The 22327-nt window shown below is 36.6% G+C and overlaps 1 protein-coding gene across 1 annotated transcript in view; it reads left to right on the forward strand.

Annotated features, from left to right (window-relative positions):
* The first annotated feature begins 1638 nt into the window (after positions 1–1638).
* ELP4 (elongator acetyltransferase complex subunit 4) overlaps positions 1639–22327 on the forward strand; it is a 154629-nt gene continuing 133940 nt past the window's right edge. Inside the window, exons 1-3 of the mRNA XM_080405878.1 lie at positions 1639–1907; positions 7755–7790; positions 19038–19159. Coding sequence (XP_080262004.1) covers positions 1736–1907; positions 7755–7790; positions 19038–19159 — 330 coding nt within the window. The 5' untranslated portion in view covers positions 1639–1735. The remainder of the gene's footprint in view (positions 1908–7754; positions 7791–19037; positions 19160–22327) is intronic.

The following is a 22327-nucleotide window of genomic DNA, read 5'->3' on the forward strand; positions in this document are numbered from 1 at the left end:
TCATTAGTCAGATCCTACAGAAGTGACATTTAATAGGTATATTTCTTGCCATTTTTTAAATGTGTCCTTTGATTTTTTCCTCTAAAGACAAATGCTTCTAGCCTTCACTGAACAATAATCTACATTTGAAATTAATTATTTATTATTGAATATTTTACAGTTCAGCAGCAAATACAAAACATTAAGACAAACTCTTGATACTCATGATAAAGATCTTAAGCTGTCCACTGCTTAACATGTAAAGAAGTTTGGCCAACAGCAAAATGAATGCTATTTCACCAGCTAGGAGGACATAATACTGAAACTTTATGCTACTGACTATGAATTTGATACGAAGGAAAAACCTTCAGATTCAGGATTCTTAACACAGTTGCTCTTTCTTGCTGTTCGTATTTAATACAAGGATTATTTTTTCCTCAAAAAAAAAAAGAGACAGGATCAACAACCACAGGTGCTCAAAAACCATGGCTTATGGCAATAGCAAAAATAATTTGTTAAAATTAAAGATAGAGTGGGGAATTATAAGTTTCTTAGTACATGCTGCTACATGTCTTCAAGTAGCTTGGGATGCACCAGTAGATTAAAAATAAATACTTGTGACAGTGCTATTCTATATGCTTATAGGCATTGCTCTTGAATTCAGAGTACTATAACATAAAGCATTGATTTACAAAGCAAGCACACTGAAGTTTTTCATTAAGATAACAAACATTTAATGTATTTGTATACAACAAGAACTGAAAAGGAACTGTCAAGTTCAGATATCTCAGCAATTTTTACACACACTCAGTTTAGGGCAGTTGTTTGCTACTTTGTAAAAGGCCACAAGCTACAATCTATAAATTGCTACTAAAGAGGAAAAAAACGTGCTAACCTTCCAAAATATACAAAATAATCTTCTGTGGTACTAGCAACTGATTCAACAATAAATGCTGATGAAGCCCAGAAATTACATTTCCCATGTAAAGCAACTTTTCCTGCTTACAGCACGGCCCAGAGCCATCATATGACACAAGACCTTGCTTCCATGTGAAGTCTTAAATTATACATTTATTACAGAACAGCGGCTATTTACAAACAATAGAGAGACTCCAAGCATACGTACAGGCTATGTTACATACAGTTACTTAAATACCGTCAGAAGGAAAAAAAATAAAAAAGAAAAAACGTTTTACAAGTACTTTTTCCTCTTGGGCTCACACACAATAAAAGCGTTTCTCGAAGGCGCGATGCTGTCAGTACGGCAGAAACTGGCGAGGTAACGGGGTTGCACGGGCCGGGCAGCCGCTCCCCTCACGGCTCCCAGTGCTTCCAGCCTCACTGACACCTCGGGCATGCGGGGGGTGGGGGGGAGAAAGGGGGCTCCCCCGCCGCGGCACGGCCGGCGCGGCCCAGCCACGGGCACGGCGCTACCCACGCCTCCTCAAGCCGGCCCCACGCCAGGGCGGGCCGAGACGCGGCCTCCCGTCACGGGCCCCCCTCAGCCCCGGTCGCGGCTCCGGGACCCCCCCACCGAAGCGGCACCCCGCGCCCTCCGCCCGGCCCCGCCACACTCACCTGCCTGCTCGCTGCCAGGCGCCCCAGCCTTTCCCCCGCCCCTTTAGCTCGGGACGTGGAAACAACGCGTTCTACCATTGGACAGCGCGTTTCCCGTGCCGCTCTCCCATTGGTGGAGAGGAAAGGGTTTGATTCTTCCCGGCGTCCCCTCGCTCCTGTCAAGCGACAGGCAGCCGAGATGGCGGCAGTCCCGGCGGCCGGCGGGGCGGCGCGGGGCCGCGGGGCCACCAGCTTCCAGCGGAAGGCTGCGGCCGGCAGCCGTCTGGCCGCTGTCGCGGGCACTCGGCCCTCCGTTCGCCACGGGCAGCTGCTGCTCTCCAGCGGGCTCCCCTCCCTGGACTGTGTGCTAGGTTGGTGGGGAGCGGGACCTGGGACCCGGGACCTGGTTGCAGCGCCCCCACCCCACCCCCTCCCATCCCCCCACCCAGCCCGACTGCCCTGCCTGTCATTTACCTTCAGTCACTCCGCAGCTGCTCCCGCAGGCTTTTCCTTCCTCCTCACAGTTCCTGGGATTGGGGGGAGGATGGGGGGGAAATGGGAAGGGGCAGAGGGCCCCTTTCCCGCCTTGAGCCCCCTTCCCGCCGCGCCGAGGAGAAGGGAGGCGGCCCAGGCCGGCGCGCCCGCTTGGGAGGAGGTTGCCGTTGACCACTCGTTTACATCGGTTTAAGCCACCTTTCTAGACTGGAAGGCTGCTTTGTAAATTTCCGTAGTAGCACGTGCCTGTCATACTCCCAACTGTCACAGTGAGGGGTCTGAAGTTTTCGGGTTTGAAAGGCATGCTTGCTGAATTAGCTCGTAGTTGAATGTGTTGTACTTCTGATTCTTCGGTGTGGTAATTTTTAGGATGCCTTTGACCGTAAGACTGGATTCTCAGCGTGTCTTTCCTGTCTTGCTCGCCACAGCTACGTCACTAGAAAGGCCCTGTTTAGGTCAGTTATACTGGTGTGATGCTGTTCTTGCTGTCCGTGAATCTGCTTTTGCCTGCTGTCAGTGTCAAGGTACTAGATAGTTCCTTGGACTGATCTCTTGTCACTGTTGCCATGTTGTAATTTATAGCATGAACCAACGCAGTTTACTTGGATTGGGAGCTAGTTCATTTCACTAGTATAAACGACATGTTTCATCTGTATGCACTGAGGCTGCAGGATCCTTTTACTACCTACTGATACAGTTGCAGTACACCTTCAGGATACATAGATGGGACTGCTTTTAGGTGAGGAAGACTTTGTTCATTCATACTTGGAGCAGGACATGAATTATAGGAATATACCGCTTTTCTTTCTAAGGATATTCTATGTAATGATAAATATAAAAATTGTATCCATTTTATAAAGAAGTTTTTGCAGCCTGTGTATCTTAAGGGGAATCACACTTTTGTATCTTGTGTGTGCGTGTGTTTGGTAGGAACACTTGCACTTTCATCAGGGATTGGCATCCTTGTGAAGAAAGCTCTTCCTCCTTAAGAGATAAGTATTTAATTAATTGAGTGTACTTTGTGAAGTTATTTAATTGCATAAATACAGGATTTGCATTGAATAGTCCAGTTGTTCTTCATATTCCCTTTTATAAACAGTGGATTTTGCATAGCATGGGTCAGAAGATGTAGACAGCTCCCATGCTGGCAGTCTCCTAAATGTCCAGGCACTTGCTAACATAATAAGCGGTTTGTATGGAAACAGAAAACACTTCTTCCAGTGAACCCAGGATCCCTTCTGAAGTACCTTTTCCTTGTCTTTTAAATATTTAGTAATTTCCTGACCTTAACAAGTTTTGTGCGTGAACATCAAGTTCTTCAACCTTAGGAAAAGCAATTTTTGAAAATACTTTTCAGATGTTTTTGGAGTTGTAGTATCTGAAAAACTGGAAAACTCTATTCCTATGTTAAATCTTCAGTAATGTCCTAGCCCTTAAATCACTGATTTCTGGAGGCTGAGTGGGTAGGCCAGGAAAGACCATGCAAAACATGCCGTGCTACAATAAAATTTCCATTGATACCAGGTATTAGGCATTGATGCAGACAAACCACCCAGCTAGGTGGATATGTACAGAGTCATTGATTTTGGAGGCTGGGAAGGGACCTCAGGATTTATCTACTGCAGCCTGAAAGCAGGCTCAGCACTGAATTCAGAGCTGATTGCTCAGGGCTTTGTCCAGTTGAGTCTTGAAAATCTGCAATGGCAGAGATTTCATAGCTTCTCTGGACAGCCCAGTCCAATGCTTAATTATCTTTGTAGGAATTTTTTTCCTTATATCCACTTGGAACTTTTCCTGTTTCAATCTATGCCTGTTGTTTCTTGCCTTCCCACTATGTGCCTCAGCAAAGAGCTCAGCTGTCTTCTCTGTAGCTTCTCTTAGGTACTGGCCCACTGCTATTAGGTCTTCCTCTCTTCTCCAGGTTAAACAAGCCCAATTCCTTCAGCCATTCCTCTTGGGTCATTTGCCCCATCTCTGTTCCTTTCCATGGGACTCACTTAAGTTTACTTATTTCTTGTACTGAGGGGCCCAAAACTGGGCATTGTATTCCAAATGTGATATAATGAGAGCTGAGTAAAGGGGAGTAGTCACATTCTTTGACCAACTGACTGACCTTCTATTGATGCAGCCCACTATGCTGGTGACTGTAGTACTGTACTTGGTCTCCTTTGTGACCTTTTTGGGTGTGTGTGGAAATGCTTCATAAATGTCTTACAGAATGCTGTTTATGTGTTTCTTAAAGAACACTGTTACTTTTTTTCTTCCATCTTGCCCACTAACAGTTAAATAATGGACTGTATAAAATATTTAATTTTATTTTCATCAGGGACTGAGAACAATTCTTTTTGTATAAATTCCCAATGGAAGTTACTATAAACTGGTATAGCCTGGTGTCTTTCATAACGGTCACCAGGCAGTCTTCTAGATCTTTTGCTTTGGGCTTGGATTTAAGTTTGCCTTGTCCAGAAGCTGCAGCCCAGACACACCATTATTCGCCAAATATGAAGGTACAGCTTATGAATAAACATGAGTAAGGGAAAGCGTGGTGTTCTTAGACACAGGTCTAATTAGAAGCTTTTGAAGAGAGGAAAAGGCAGAGGATACATGGAGGAATTTCTTTTACCCTACAGATTCTGGCTGATTTGTTACATTATTGCTGATAGCTAGCTCTTCTCAATAAATGCAATTCCTTTCAAAAAGAAGTGGTAGGGTAGTGCTGGATTTCAAATGCAGTGCTACCATTAAGGCACTCTTTACATCTCCAGGCTTTATATTCAAGTTTACTTTCAAGGTTTATAGATTTGGGCACAACTGATTTGTGCCAAAGCAGTTCTCTGTAATGAGCTGTAACTATTGTGTAATATAACCATCACATGCTTGTCATTGAATGTTTTGTTTCAAGCTGCTTGAAGAAAGGTCACAGATACACTTTGGAAACAAGTGACACTCCTCAACTTGAAAAGTTTTGTTGTGTTTCTGTCCATAAGGATTTAAATCTCATTTTTTTTAAGTTGCAATGTAGAAAGTTACAAGTTTTGCTTGTTGTTTACATGTACCACTGCCTTAGATACTTACAAAGAAAAATCAAAATAGCAAAATTGGAAAGAATTACAACTTCGCAGCAGTTTTTTTAGGAAACTTGAAGATTTTACTTCTTCCTTTTAATTTTATTAGCATTCCCGCTACTTTCTCCTGTCATCTGTTTTTTTGCTTAATTTACTATTATCGTTGCTCATTGTTATATGAATATGTAACCATGGTAACTGCAATAGTTTTGCATTCCATCTAATAGAATACACTTGTTCAAACTGTTCACTACATCTGATAATGTAAAGCCAATCCTCTGACCTGAGTTTGCCTTTAGTTACCAGGGTATGTGCAGATATGTTACAGATCTGGCTTGTAGAAAGAGACAGTACAATCGATGATCTGAAAATATAGCTTGTGAGAATTTTGACTGCTCTGACATACTGTTTGATAAACAAATTCTTTCTTGTGCAAGCAATTTAAAAGCAGAAGAGACAGTGGTGGCTACAAGTGAGCTTGTATTTTAAGTATTTTAAGTATTTTAAGTATTTATTGCCTTATGGCTGTTTTGATCATATTTTCTATGTCAAGCTATGATTTGGTAAAATCTCATAATTTTAAGCTTTTTTAATATGTGTTGTATAGAACATGCTAGTTTTAAATAACTGTTTTTAGTATCCCGTGCATTCTGTCTCCCTGAACAATTGAATGCAGTGAACACTGGAAGCATACTTTGTATCAACCATCAGTATTATTTCTGATTTTGGTCTTTTTTTCTCCTTTCCTCCATAATACATCTTTTGGATTCATTTGCGTTTATCTCCCAAACAAATAAAATGAAACAAAGGCTGGTAAATTAGAACATGTGGGTTTCATGAGTGATTCTACATTTCTGCTAAACAGCCCTTATAGTTGGGGTTTTTTTTTAATATCTAGGAAATGCTTGATTATTTGATAAGCATGCTGTAAATACTGAGGCATTTGTACCTCATGACTCAGGAGCATAGCTTAAAAAATGTGTGATGTGTTGAACTACAACTATGAAATTAGTAGCTGACTAAACATTTACACTGTGATGTGCTGCTCAAATTGGGTACATCATGACACGATGACGAAGTGATTCTGTTGTGGTTTTAATTCAGGTGTAATTAAGAAACAATGTTAGCACTTTTTGGCCTATGGGAGAGAAATTTGCTTTTTCTCTTCCTTCTTGCTATGTATCAACATTATAGATGCTACAGACATTTGTAGTCCCACCAGCATCACCAAAGATTAAGAAGTTGATCCAAACCCTATTGGAATCAATTTGAAGTGAAGTTTAATGAGGTCTTAAATTGATAGACTGAGTTATCCTGTTCACTAAAGTAATTTGGCATGCAGTCCAGAATTTACTTCTGTTATCAAGAACTTTGGATATTGTGCTGATGTGATTCAGTTTGCTCCTAACTCACTTTTAAAGCAGTATGTAATTGCAGAAGACATACTGAATCTTACTTCATGCAAAACACTGCAATAGGCTAGTTACATATGTCCATCTGAACACTTCCAGAAATTTTTGGCTTTCCTGCCACAGTCTTATATGATTGTTCAACAAAATATTTGTAGTCTGATTTCAAGTTATTCCACTATTTTCAGTTTTGGAATTCAGATTACAAAGCAGTTTGCTCTCTACCTAAAATAAAATATGAAATAGTCTTTACTGTCTCTGTAAAAATTCCTTGGGGCAACCATTTAAACCACTGTTACATAATTATGTTTGTTGTCTCTTCTAGGATGAAAGAAAGCAGTCAGGATGGGAGTTCATAGATTTTTTTTTTTTTCTGGTCCTCCACACTGTTGAGGTCAATGGGATAAGATTCTATGTAACAAAACTTACTGGGAGTATTCTCTTCTGTCTATTATTCAGTCAGTCATCTTGATTGGAACATAAGCATTGACTATAATTGTTTAAGCAAAAAGAAAGAAAAATAATAGGGGCCATGTATAAATCTGTCAAAATGTATTTTTATTTTTGAACAAATATTTCAATCAACTGCATTCATAGAGTTGTGTTATGTCCAAGACATACTATAAAATACTTAAGTAGTTTGGTTTTGTTTTTTTTTTCAGTTGTGTGTTATGATGTTTATGATCTGTCAGTCCAGGTTTCATTGGGTGAAATCCTACCTGTCTTATTGCCATGTCTGTTTTCAGTAATAAGATAAAAAACAGTGAAACCAGGATTTTGACTCATTGACTTGGGTGGTAATTTGCTGGCCTCTTAGTAGGTCACTTTATATACATTGTTCTTGGTCCAAGGCAATATCACTTGGTAATGATTAATACGGATTTAATTTGGAGAATGTTTACTCACTTGAGTCATCTAAGTAAAAATTCACTGGCTCAGACCATACATCATTACGGTAGTACTTGAGCGTAGTTGCGTAGAGCTCTGCAGGATCTTTTTACCACAATGATGATAGTACAGTATATTGTGAAAGTAATTGTAATGTGTAATATATAATTACATGTAATGTGTAATTATTTCATAATAGAGAATTGTAGGAAGTATTGCAAAGGTAATTAAAATGTTGTTCACTTTTATATTTTTAAATTCCCCGTTATCACCTTTCTTTGACTTATAAACTAAGAAAACTTAATTGTTCTCTAACATAGTATTAAAATGTACTTTATTCTTCATTTTGTTTTGTTTCCAGGTGGAGGCGTAGCTGTTGGAACACTTCTTCTTATTGGTTAGTATAGAATATATAGATACTTAAAGCTCTAATATGATATATTTTGCTAATATTCATGTATTTATCAAATAACCTGTCTTTTCATTGTTTTTTAAACTCAGACTTTAAGGAAGTATAACTTTTAGGCTCTTTCACTTTGAGTAGCCTTCAGAGTGTGGACTATTGTCTATTTCAAGAATTACTGGAGGTGGATCAAAACCTTATTTTTAGACAGGTTTGAGTCCCCAAGAAGAATACCACAGAATTCTGTTCGAAAGCAGGGCATTTAGCAAATTTCAGGGCTTTTAAAGAAAATTTTCAAATTATTTTAGATTTATCAAACTGATTTCTTTTAAGATTCAGACTGTTTATCATCACAATGATGTTTCTTTTTAAATTTGGCTTTATGAGGAAGGCGTAAAATATAGACTCTTAATCTTTTGGTTGCCAAAATCAACTAAGAGAAAGCTGATGGAAGCCTGCTGCTGTCAGGATGTGGATGAGGCATGCTGAGATGATTAAATAGTTACAGCAGAATTCCCTTTGCAGACTACATTGAAACTGGCTGGTACCATGTCTCCATTGCAGCTGAGATGCCCAGCTTTCCTCTCTATTTCAAGTGTAGCAAAGGGGAAGAGAACTATTGTACACATGCATCTTCTCTTCATACCCTTCAGGGTATGTACTGAACTTGGAGCCAAGAAACATTTCCCAGACATCTCAGTTTAAGCATGGCAGCCAAAATCTCAATTGTGAGGGAAGAGTAACTTCTTTTAAGTTAGTCTTGTAAGTGCTTACAGTTTTAGCACATAAGTAAAATTACGTATGTGTTATAAAAAATAACACATGAATTGTTATTGCAGAAGAGAGACTGAAGGAGATACAATCTGATTTGTCACATCAGTTCATCAATCTTGAGCTTCTAAGAATAAAAAACTAGTTCAAAATTATGCAAGGGCTGAATGGTGATAGAAATGTGACTCTTTTTCCTATTTTAATTGTTTATCAGATTAGTGGTTCTTATGAGAAACTTTCAAGCTTGTAACTTTCCTAGCAAAAAGAACTGATACTACAGGAAAAGAATGAAATGTTTTTAGAGAAACACCTGTAATTATGTGGAAAACATCTCTATCTGTAATCTGGGTTCACATCTTAAATAGTATAACAATTTGAATGCTACTTTTTGATACCAAGTTGCTGGAACAGAGAACTAGAAACCTAGGGACAACAGGTCTAGCTCTTAGCTTTCCAGTCACTGCAATTTCTCTAACTTTTGGAGTCTAGAAGGTTGTGTGATTGTTTTCTCCCACTGAATAAGAGGTAAACTATGTCAGTTTCCTTATTTGTAGGAGTTATGAAAACATGTATCACATTGAAAAGCTACTTCAAGTACAACAAGCAATGTCTGAGTGCCTACATATTAAGTGTTAAAAAGCCTGCTTTAAAGCCTTAAAATTAATCCATTATTCTAAGTTAAAACAGTGGGTTACAGGAAGATAACGGTCAATATGTTTGAAACTGGGAGATAAAATCTGGAAGATAAAAGTAAAAAAGGCATTATTACAGATTAAAAAAACAGTTTCTTATTGCAAAAGATTGAAACTGTAGTAAGGCACCATTTTGGCTAAATCCTGAGCTTTTGAATGCCTCACAGGTTGTTAAGGATCAGTGCAAAGTTGTAAAATGGGAGTGTAGAGACGACATCTGAAAAACTCAGGTACAAGGTAAGATACAACTAGCAAGAATTATCAAGAGTAATATAGATTTTTCTTAAGTACCTCAGTAGTTGAGAAGCCCAAGAGAAGGGCTGGCTGGTTACTTCACAAAGTGGAAAAGTTAATCATAGCTCATGTTGTGAAAGGGGAAAATTTAAGAATTTTTGTGTGAACTTTCCCCCAGAAGGAGCGCTGAAATCTCATGACTGTTGTAATTGAGAACAGTGACTAGATTTCAGCTTTGCCTGGGAAAAAAAGCAGACTAGTATATGCCTGGGTGATTTGGGTGATTTCAAATAGATTGTGCCTGCAGAGTATTTTAAGAGCTTGCTGATGAAGTGTTAGGACTACTACTGTTTATGGCAAATGCTAGGAGACTGTGAAGGAAAGAACTGGAATATTAGAAAATACAAATACAGTTTCTGTTGAATACTGTTGGAGGAGTCACTGAATTGCGGGCATTGAACTATAGTTCAAAAGAAAACAAGGAATGTGGTGGGTGGCCTTGGCTGGGCACCGAGCTGCTCCGTCACTCCTCCTCAGCTGGACAGGGGAGAGAAAATATCACAAAAGGCTTGTGAATCGAAATAAGGACAGGGAGAGATCACTCAGCAATTACTGTCACAAGCAAAACAGACTCGGCTCAGGGAAATTAATTTAATTTATTGCCAATCAAATCAGACGGGATAATAAAAAATAAAACCAAAACTTAAAACACCTTCCCCCCACCCCTCCCTTCTTCCCCGGCACAACTTCACTCCCAATTTCTCTCCCTTCTTCCCCCTGAGCAATGCAGGGGTACACGGAATGGGGCTGCAGTCAGTCCGTCATGCTCTGTCTCTGCTGCTCCTTCCTCCTCAGGGGGAAGGCTCCTCACACTCTTCCCCAGCTCCAGCGTGGGGTCCCTCCCATGGGAGACAGTCCTCCATTAACTTCTCTAATGTGGGTCCTTCTCATGGGCTGCTTCATTAATTGCTCCAGCATGCGTCCCTTCTGCAGGGTGCAGAAATCTTAGAAAATCTTGACTTTTACATAAAGCGTGTAAATTGGTGTATGTTGTGGTGCAAACTAATTAATTTGAATAGCTGCCTGCCAGAAAAAATAACTGACATTACCTAATTCCATATAGGCCACCATTTGTGTAATGACTACCATTTAAGTTCAGACTTTTTGAGAAAACTGAATTGATACAGCAGTTCACTGTTGCTGAAGGAAGTTGTCAAAATCCTTCTCCCCATTCTTGGCTGTGCAGTCTTGTCCCTTGAGCTGGCACTAGTGCTTTTCAACTCTCAGCTCTCCCAAGTTGATGGAAAACTCACCCAGTTAGGGTGAAGACTTTTCTGTCTGTTTAGTGACCTGATTCATCTCACTGACATGTGAGAGGAGGACTGAACAGTAAGGACTGGGAGAGAAAGTAGATGGCCTTTTTCAAGGCAGAAAGTGCCAGTTAAGCTTAATTTCTGCGAATTCAGGAAGAATGATAGATGTTTTATCTCTTACTTTTCTCACTCACTTTGAGAAGTACTGCAGTCTTCTCAAATTCAGGACTGAAACCATCAGGACAAATGAAGAAGAAACAAAAATGTTAGAACCTATCATATTTTACACAGATCAGAGATTAGGAAACTAGATTAATTTTGTTTTGTCTTCCCATTCATTGCCCCTTCTAGTAGATGGACTGGTGGCATCAAAGAAACCTACTAGCTGGAAAATTGTCATTAAACAAAAGAAAGTTGTCCTTCAGACTGTATGCAATTAGGAGGTAGAATACTTCACCATAGAGTGTTGTGGATGTAAAATAAACCCCATAGTCTCACTGGAGACTGGGCAGCTTGATTAAAGAGAAATCCATTTGCAGTACTAGGGTAGTGGATACCACATTGGCTAAGGAATTCCTTGAGCTACAAGTGGTGGAAGGCTGAGCGAATGCTTGGGTAAAGCATCACGTTTGCTTGTTCAGTTCTTATTACCTCTTCCTAAACATCTGCTTTTGGCTACTGTTAAGCATATGGTTAGCTATCCATTTGACCTGACCTTAATGGCACCAGATGAAGCGAGTACAAAGGCACTGAGCTTTGTGTTCTGATGAAAGATATGGCAAGACTCAATGATTTGAAAATTATAGGATTTTTACCTGAATTTTTATTTCCCCTCTCCTGAGTGTATAGCTGGCAATAATCAGTGGTGGGTTTTCATGTACTTATCCCCTATGTTCATTGTTTATTTGTGATCTGATATTAAACTTAGCTTCACAGAAACACAATGGAGAATCTCTTTTAGATTTGAAACCTAGTATTTTTTCCCAAATATTACTTACTATATATTATTTTGAAACATATAATTATATACAAAAAGTCTTAAAGTAAGAACTGTATTCATGACTCATTAATCTAAACATTTTTAGACTAATTTCTAAAGTTGGTGCAGGTAGAATTGTAACTGCATTGTTAGAATATCCTGTCAGTATACAAAAAAATTCTGTCATGAGATTAGTCTAGGCAAGGTTCATATACAGGATTGAAGCTGTCAGTGATAAACCTCCTAGGAAGATCTTTCTGCATTGTACTCCAAGTGTTATAAAAAGGTTAAATTCTTCCCCCTTCAACATTCTCTAAGGCAAGAATAAATTGCATTACTTTTAGCTTACTTCCCTTTGCAAATTAAATGCTCATCTTCATTATTTGACACATTATCTTGGTTAATTTAACCAAATAATAGTAGATTCAGGATATTAAAATATTTATTTTAAGTGTTGTGTTCTAAAAATGTAGTAATGGCACAGGTTAATTGATAAGACTGTAAAATATTGTTTGAAATATAAGTGCATTTTTTTTTTAACTTAATTCATAATGAAAAGCATGATTTTCAGTTAAACTTAATTCTATAATATATTCTTCTGGCAGTGGTTTATTTGTATGAGAATTAGAGAATTAGAGTTGAGGCACATGGTAGTCTCATGCAAGATCATAGCTAGCAGAGGAACTTGAAACTTCATGAGTTTTGTTCATGTAGCAAGAATGTTTGGGATTTTAACTACTATAGATCTTACTGTAGTGGGTTTACAAGAAGTGGTAAAGCACTCAGCCTTGCAAGACAGGAAATTTGAACACTATCAAAACAATTTGTTCAGTATGAATGTGAGACCACTTGTTTGTTGTTTCATGTTAAACTGCTCCAGATTAGCTTTCTAGAAGAATCTCCCTTTTCAAAACAAATAGTATAGCTGTTGATTAAGCATACTCCTTCCCCCCTCACCTCTTGGATGTACTTCAACTCATCCTATGCCTGTTTTGCCAGCTTCAAGAAGAGTTTCCAGGAGGGTGTTGTTTTGTTTTTTAAATATATGCCTTATAACACATTCTACATGGAGAGGTAACAGCACATTCAAATAGGTCTGTCACGGGTACCCTGTAAGAACCTATTCTTACATGCCTTTAAGATGCTCTAGTTTTGACAAGGTCATTGACAGCTAAATGTTTTAAAGATTATCAGTAGGAGGGGTTTTGTTGGTGCTGAGGTCAATTATTAAAAGTTAAAGTTGTCTGGTTAAAAGCAGGTCTATACTTGTATATTCTAAGCCTTGAAGCAGTTTCAACTACTTTAATTAGCTACCATTATTTTTGTTAGACATGCAATTTAACCTGACTCGTAAGAGCTCTCTTCACTTGTCAATATAATTGAATTTATCATCTTTTTAAAGCTGAAAAAGATAATCTTCAGAGAAGTACAAAACAGTGATTTGCTAAATACAATTCTACAAAATACAAGTTACCAGAATTCACCTTCCTGAAGTATGGCCAAATGCCAAATACTGTAACTTATATGTTTGACAACTCCATTTTGGCATGTACTAATTAAATGCAAGTGACACAAAGTATATCCCCTCAAGCCTAGTTAATGTGGACATTAGTAAACTATCTTTTAAATGGAATTTCACATTATTAAAATAATCGCATCTTATGACCTGCAGCAATTCAGAGAGGTGCTTCATAGCTACAGAAAGACACACCTTAGGTCACAGTACCATACTGTAGAACTATCTGGTGAAAAAATGATCAATACTGATAGGCTATGACAGGCTTTTGGCAGCTTTAGGGCAACCTGTCTAGACTTTCTACAGAGAAAAAAAGTAAGCTATCTGCACATTACATTGTTGTGGTCCTATTTTTTCCTCTTACAGCTCTCATCCTTTTAAGCAATTAGACTAAAAATTACCTCCAGAGTTTTTCAAAGACCTTCATGCCATTTAATTTACTGATGTTTAAAAGTTACCTATTATAAATATGGTCTATACATATTTGTTACTTTGTGGTGGATTTTGTTCCTGACTTTTTATTCCTCTTTAAGTTGTTCTTATTCTCCATCCCTCTCTTGGAACATGAATAGCTCTGTGCAGAGGGAGTGCTTATGGCTAGAGATTTTTTTCTTAAGGCCACATGTTTACATATCAATTTCTATAATCAGATGAGATTTTTGTCCTTAATTTTTTATAAAGTGTATATTTACGGTGTCTCACTCATATCTGCTCTCTTTGTTTTCTGTGGCCTAGGTAAACTCCAGTGCCTTAAAATTTTGCATCTAATTCGATGACCCACTGAATTCTCTGAGTAGTAGCTACAGACAGTCCATGCACAAAGGTGTTGGGAATGTCTCTTATGTGTTTTGTAGCCTATACAGTGTAGGGGTGAAAAGAGCCATAAATAGGAATTAGTCTTTACCCTTCGTTTTCAATGCAGTTATAAATTGGAGTTCATTGCACTGATACTGACAATACTGCTTTTTCTTCATGACTGTTTTAGCCGTGAAAGCATGTTGCTGTGGAAAGAGACTAATGAATAATGATCACAATAAACTACTTTATTTATGTCCTTATCTGTAGGATCAGAAGAGGTTTTGTCCTGGAGACAATATGCATAACTTCTAGGTAAATAATCTCTTTTCCTTGTATAGTTTTACGCTTCACCAGTTACTCACCTACTACTTAGCTGTAGAATGCTTTGTTCAAAAAGAATCAGAAAAAGCTGTGGACTGTTGTATGATTGGACCCAGAAAAGAGTCTGCAGTTGCAAGAGTCTTATTTGTTTATGTGCCTTATTAGCTAAAAGTAAAGTTCACAGTGAAAGCTGCTGATGAGACAGCTCCTTAGTATGGAAACTAAGAATAAAGATTTGGTCCAGGCTTGCCTTAAGTATTTGGCTGACTAAAATGCACTTAAGTGTTAGTTCCTACACATACAGAATGGAGGTAGTTCTTTTGGATGTGGGTGTAATTTGGAAAAATAAAGATACTAGCTGAGAATTTATTCTAGACATCAAAATAGTGAGTTCAAAAATCAGAAAACAAATATACTTCAAAGTATTTCATTCCATTTATCTATGAAAGCAGTCAGTGAGCTACTGAAGTACCTGTGCTAAATGATTTGTTTGTTTATTTACAAGAAGAAAGCTGTACTCCTATGGTTTTGAATAGTAACGTAACTAGTGAAGCCAGGGTACAATTGATGCTATCAGAAAAGCCCCATATGGGTGCACTTTAGATCTTTTGAATACCACAAAAGTTTAGTGACCTAGAAATGAATCAATAAAAAGCCATCCTCTATCTGACAAATTGAAGAACTGAGGGATTCTTACAGATGCATTGACTTTAACAATTCAAGATACACTGTTTGTAAAGGCTTTCTGAGACACATTTAATCCTTAGAGTACTGTAGCAGACTATGAGGTGTTTTATATTTAGATCACTCTCCAATACTTTATTTCCTATTTTTACTGTAAGTTTACTGTTATGAAAATCAATGTGAGAAGACTAAAGGAAAAGCTAATGCTAAAATGATGTGTCCTTTACACTGAATGTAAATGGTTTTAATTTGCTAAATTGAAAACTCCTTATTGTTTTGCAAAATATGTTTTGGAAGGGTATGGCAGTGTAAGAACCTCTCTAGTCTTTTTATATTACAAACAAATCTATCAAAATTACGAACAACAAAATTAATTATAATCTTGGATAGGTGAGTAAAAGGGTTTATATTCCTGTTCCCTGTTGCTTCGCTTCTGTAGTTTGTTTTACCATTTAAGCATTTCAAATAAAATTTGAGTAAAAATTCTTAACTACTGCAGCCTTATTTCCTCTTAGTTTAGTTAAATAATTATCAATGCACAGTATGGTTTCTTGTAGTTATCCGTGGTTTATGGAGTTTCCATGTTACGTTTGGCACAGAACTGAGCAAGTTGTTTACTTTCTAAAGGAATAATATCAAAGATGATGATCCAGAAAGACTCTTTGCATAGTCACACGCACATACACAATAGAATACTTGGACTAAATGAGATACTGGCTTATACTCCATTAAATGTCAGTTGAGTCCTGTCCATATGAAATACAACTCAGTGTTTCTGTGCCTCAGATGGTAAAGAAGGTGAACTTTAACTTGTAGATAAAAATTAAGAAATTAAGATTTTTGATTGACCAGGAATGATGTAAATGTTACAGCAGAGGATCCGTCCAGAGCACCTGACTCATGTTTTTTTCTCTTTTGTTCAAAGAGAGGGAGGTCTATCAAAATTGTCTCCTTCCACTGACTTCTGCTGCAGTGATGTGATTATATGGGAGGCTTGGTGGCTTCTTTCAGGTAGCATAGACAATTTAAAAAAAAAAATTAGTAATTAGATATCATGCTGTCACTTTGATTTCTAGAGGGCTTTGGTTCTTAAACTGAAAACTTCATAGATGGAGATTAGCACATGGAAGTCAATATACTGTGAATAATATATTACCCATTATATTGCAGTAAGCATCTAAAGCATAAATAACTAGAGAGCACCAGTGTTTAGAGGGCAGGGGTGTTGTATCTGTTCATGGATTGCAGTTATAAGGGAGAATTACTCCCCATATGGGGTTTATTTTCCTTTTGTTGAAGCAGTTTAAGATTAAGCAGGCTCCAAAGGCTGTATTTACAAAATAAGACTGTAACACTTTGTCACAACTTTAGGTAGTGTCAGTTCTACTTTTTGCTTCTGCAAAAAGTTTTATCTGTTTTGAGTTACGTAAGTTTACGTAAAATTCAGTTATATCTGAATTGAGTCTTGTCCCCATCCTAATCCTAGTCTCATACATGGATCTACGTGCTCAGTCACAGCACAATGTATTGAGCTGCGTTGCTAAGAAAATAGTTCTTCTATAACACTGTTAATGGCTTTTTAAGCATGCAAGAGTAAACTATATAAAATATTTAATTAAGAGCTCCAAACTTTCAAGGAAATCGCAGTTTGTAATTCTGTAATGCTTTTGGAAATCAGTCCTGCTGAAATTTTAATAAGGAATCCAGTGCTGTCAACAGCAAGCTTTTGTCAGTACTGTGTTAATACGTTATTGGAAGTACATTAGAAAGTTAATATGGCCTACTAAGCAGGTTAACAGTATCAAAAGTAAATTATATTAACATAGTCTGAGTTCTTAAATCCCTCAAACTCTATAATAAACTGGATATATCAATGGCTAGCACGAGCAGCAGTAGTGCTGTAATTATTATATTCCCTTTGGCTTATTTGGATGTCCAGATTTTTTTATGTAATTTCCTGTCTTAGTGACTGTGTAATGAAGCATTTTTCTCTATCTTGAAATGATGCTTTAGAGTCACTTGTAGTTCATTTCTTAGGTTTAATGAAAGGGAAATCTTTAAATAAGTGTTTCTCCTTAACATCAAAGTAGGTAACGTTAGCGCTATATCTTTAGGGATTATTCTGAGGAAGAAAGAAATGAAAGAAATAAATTTTCCGAATTTAAAGTGTATAAGTTTTACCGGGGGGGTGGGGGGTGGGGGTGGTATCCCAAATAATACATATAAACGTGAAATAAAAAAGGCAGGAAATAAATTATGTTTTGCCCAGTATCTCGTGGAGGATGGGGAATATCTCTGGGAGAACTGTTCCTTCTCCAGTGGATCTGAAAACTTGTGGTTTGAGTTCCTTCCTCTTGTTAGTCTAAGAACTGAAAGTGTCAGTACTTGTGCATGATATTAGGAGTGCAGCAGTGCAACACTATTTTACTGCAATTTGATTCTTAAGTTTCCCCATTGTTATTAATATTCTTGCTCCTTTTTGGATATACAACTCCTTTCTTTCTTTTCTCCCACTCTACTTCATTGGTTCTCTTTGACTCAAGCTCCAAAGCATACTATTCTGGTACATATCAAAGCTATATTCTCTTTGTTTTCCTTCCTCAGTATTTTTTAGAAGTTAAATTTGAATGACAACTTGCTTATTTTCAGCCTTTGTTATGGTTTTGTGTTTTTCTTTTAATATTTTTGCATGTGATTTATAATAGGAAAGAAAAAAAAACAAAATAAAGAACACTAGAAAAGGATTAAGAGTCTTGTTGGTACTTTATAAAGAAAATCTATCTGTATTTTTCTGCCACAACATCCCTGTGTATTATCTTCTAGCAAGCAGATTAACAGATGAAAAAGGGAAACCTGACATTGTTGCATTTACTTTTCTCCCAAAGTATTTCAGATATCTTTCTAAATATATGTCAGAAATACGTTATTCCAAAGGGCATGATCTAAAATTTTACTGGAAAATTAATAGGGTAATTATATTGTTAAGAATTTTTTTTTTTTTGCTGGCATTAATATTGCTATTTTTTATATTTCCTAAAAATAAAGAATTAGAGATGGTTCAAATTTTGGTTGTTATTTACTCATTCACTTCCTGTATGGTTTTGAGTTATGATAAATTTTAATTGTATGAAGCTAATTAAGACTTCCTAATTCTGGTAATTCCTGTTACGTAACTTGCAACAAAGAAGCTGAAGGAAATAATAGCCTTTCTGCAGTCAGTTGGAGTTTGTGGTTTTATTTCAGTAGGTTAGTATTCACCCCTGTTTAACAGATGTTGTCTCAAACTCTAAGTTCATGTGCCTTTTGAATGTGTTTGTGTTTTTGCTTTGGTTAGCTTTCAGAAACAGTGTTGCAAATTGTTTGGTTTTTTCAGTAGATTCATTTGTTTTGTGTATTTTTGTAGTCCTCACAGTTTTGAAAGAAATGTACATGTAAGAATGTCTGTAAGAAATGATACCTTTATGCCAAATATGATTACATTATGAAATGCATCAATTAGATATTTTAAGCAAGTTTAATAATATTTTAAGCATTAAGAATATAAATATTAACATAGTTCTCATAAATGAATAAAAAAACCCTCCCATTAAGCCATTATTTTGGTAACCTTAGTTGATAGTTATGGGAAACCTTGTTAGGAAGACAGCACTACTAATGCATCCCATCTATATCTTAGAATCAAATACATGATTGAGAACGATTTCTCTGGCTTCAAAAAGTAGGGATACAATATTGTCAAGCATTATTTTTAAAACCTTGGAATCATATTTTGCCTATTATCTCTGTTGTACATTATATGTTCTATCCCAGCTGAAACCAGGACAATATGTTAGGAGGTAGACCAAAAGAGGGCTTTTACAGTATTGTGAAAATACAGGTGGGTGATTTATCTAACAAAAAAGAAAAAAAATCCAACCATTCTTGTTTTCACAGAGGAAGATAAATACGGTCTATACTCCAGTTTTTTGTTCAAGTATTTTCTCGCAGAGGGAGTTGTCTGTGGACATGACTTGTTTGTTGCTTCTGCTAAAGAGCATCCTGAGAACATCTTAAAGGTAAAGAAAACTTGTAGCTTTTGACAAGTAACACTGTAATCTTTTGATAAATATATTCATTTTGAAGTGTACAAATTGTATAGTAAGAAATTAATCTTGGTGATTCATAAGAATGTGTTGGGAAATGCAGGAGTATTTACACTAGCCAGATTTGGGAATTATAATTAGATCAGTATCCTCTGTCTATGAACAATGGAGTAAGATCCTCCCATGGCCAAATCGAGCTAGGAGCCTGTTTATCCTTTATTTTGATGATGGACAAAACCAGACAGACTAGCTGGCTTAGCTGAATGGTTTGAGTAAACCCAACCATTTACAGTTTCCACCTGCCTATCAGGAAGAGTTGAGCTGGTTGTGGAAACAGTGGAATTTGTGGAAACAGTGTACAATACGTGTAGATACTTATTATAGTCTCCTATAGAAAAGAAAAATGTCATTTAACATCTTTACAGCTTCCTCTACACCTGCTTTTCATTCTAATTGTCTTTTTTATGCTAGGAAATATCGTCAGCTTTGGGTCAGGTCATATAGAAAGGTTCCTTTCAGACATCAGTGAGCTCCTAATCAAACACTGAGTGTTTCCATTATAAGGAAATTGTATAAGGGAAAAAGCCTGATCCACACTACAAAAATGCTGAAGTGTGAGGATAATCTTACAAAATTTCATTAAATATTTTATGTCTTTCTAAGGCTGCTTTTTTCTAATATCACAAGTAACATATAATTTACTGATTACTTCTGCATCAAGTGAAGTCTGGCTATGTCCTTAAGAGTCTTCAGAGACTATTTCTGGACAAAATGATTTCTTTTCTTTTTTCCTGCCTACTGATGGTAGATTCTATGCCTTGTCTATTAAATATTAACTTCAGTATTCAAGGAAAAGTATATTCTTAATGAAATTATATGATTATGGTTATGAAAAATATAATTTTTTTATCATTTTGAATCTAAAGAGGGTTCATTTAGGGGTGAAGTTCTTAACATTTGCTCTTGTGGTTTAGAATACAACCTAAACAAATAAGTTAGAATTTGATTTTGAAGCATGAATTACGTAAGAACATGCTATTTTTTTAATAATATTTGGTTTTAAATAACTGATAATCAAGTCATTGACTCTCTGTCCATATAATACATGATCATTGTGGTCGATTTTCTCATCAAAATTAAATTATTCAAATGAATATTTTTATTGCATTGCATTAAAATTTCTTAAAATGGTGTAGCTAACACATTTTATTTTTCATTCATTCACCTTTGAATCAATTTTTTATAACATGTCATACTTTTCCTAGCTCCTGTTAACTTCCTTTTGCAAGTTAAACATTCTTACATACATCTATCCTTCCTTGTACCAGTTTGAGTTTGTGGTCAGTTAGTTCAGTGTGACTTACTGAGCTCTGTTGTCTGATTTGGAATAAGTTTTCTTTCTTATTTTTCAGGGGTAGACACTAAGTAATAATACTGCATTCCTCTGTTGTAACTCCATAGTGGTGTTACTGTAAGAGATTATAAATGGTTGGACAATATTACCACGGAAGAGTTGAGGAAAACAAATTTTTATCTTGTTTTCTTCTTTCATTTGTGTGTTTATATACCCAACAGTACTTTTGTCTACCCTTTTCGACTCTTACCTTGACTATTCAACACTTCCCTTGCTTAACAGACAAGGCATGGTAGAGTTGATTTCTCTGATTTGTGTTGCTGTCTTGAAATTTCTTCAGTGAAGTAACGCTGTAATGTGTGAGGCATCAATCTAGAAAATTACATACTTTTACACTTGGAAAGCTTAGGCACTTCTTTCTTGAAATGCCAATATGTGTTACCTGAAAAACATTATTGCTTCACCTGGAAAAAGTCAATCTAAGATTGGCCTTGGCCACAGTTAGGTCTCCAAGTCACAGAAGTAGAGGAGTTTTCCCTATGACTGTCTCACTTGGTTTTTAATAAAATAGGACCTTCAGGTGCTTCAAGAAGTCCTCTCCTGTCATAAAAATGAGCTGTTTGGGTTTTGGATGTCTCCACTAAGTCAGGATTTTAATATAACATATCTGACCATTGAATAATACTGCATTTTATTTAATGAGATTAGTAATTAATTTATTTTCAGTATCTGATTGGACTGTATTTTTTACTAGAAAGGCAACACACATATGGTACATATCGACCTGAGTTATACATTTTATCCTTGGTTTTTATTTTATAAAATTCAAGTATTGATTCAATATATTCTATGGCTAGAATTCTAATTAACTGGTGTTCTACATAAAGGCAGTTCATTAACTGCCTCATGTCCATATTGTGTGGTCAGTCTATTTATATATTCAGCTCTCTGATGAGATGCCATAATTGCCCTATTCTAATTTTGTGATGTGATTGGAAGTTTCTTGAACCTATAACCAAGACAAATATTGCTGGTAGTAGGAAGGGGAAAAGACATTCTTATAGACCATAATTATCTTGAAATTGTGTATAACTAAAAGACAAGCAGAGGATAAAAAGCCCTGATCAGCTGCCTAAGATATATTATATTACCACCCACCAATTTATCCATCATCCTTTGAAAACATATTCATGCCTTTTGTAGTCAAAGCTCCTTCAGGAAATTGGCATTAAGACATAATGCTGAAAAATTATACACCTCTGGTAAAACCTACAGAACTATATACATGCTGGTTTTTATGAAGTATTTTAAACATTTGAGAGCATTTCTGTTCAATCTATATTCTTCAACAAAAGGCAACTTTTTACTCTGAGGGCGTAAATATGGGGAACAGTGTATAATATAAGAAATAGTATGGTATACTTCTGTGATTTATCATAAAATAAAAACAATTGCATTGGTAAATGGAAAACTAATTCAATAATAAAATGACTGAAGGAAATATATCTTACCATTCCATTTTCAGTACCATACCTTATTAAGTTTAGACTACAAATTATGAAAGGCAGTTAGGTGCTCAAGCTTAAACAAAGAGAAACTAATAAAGTATGTAGGGTTTATTCTTGTATCTATTTCCTTAAATTCACTGTGTTTAGTGGCTATATTTATTTTTTTTTAATAATTCAGCACTCTGAAGTTAATGCCAGCTATTTTGAAGTTGCGTACAGTGTATTGGAACATTTATTACAGAGGAGAACTTAATTTAAATACTGTTATACTTTTTGCAA

The sequence above is a fragment of the Falco punctatus genome (assembly GCF_963210335.1).
Source record: "Falco punctatus genome assembly, chromosome: 10".
NCBI classification, from domain to species: domain Eukaryota; kingdom Metazoa; phylum Chordata; class Aves; order Falconiformes; family Falconidae; genus Falco; species Falco punctatus.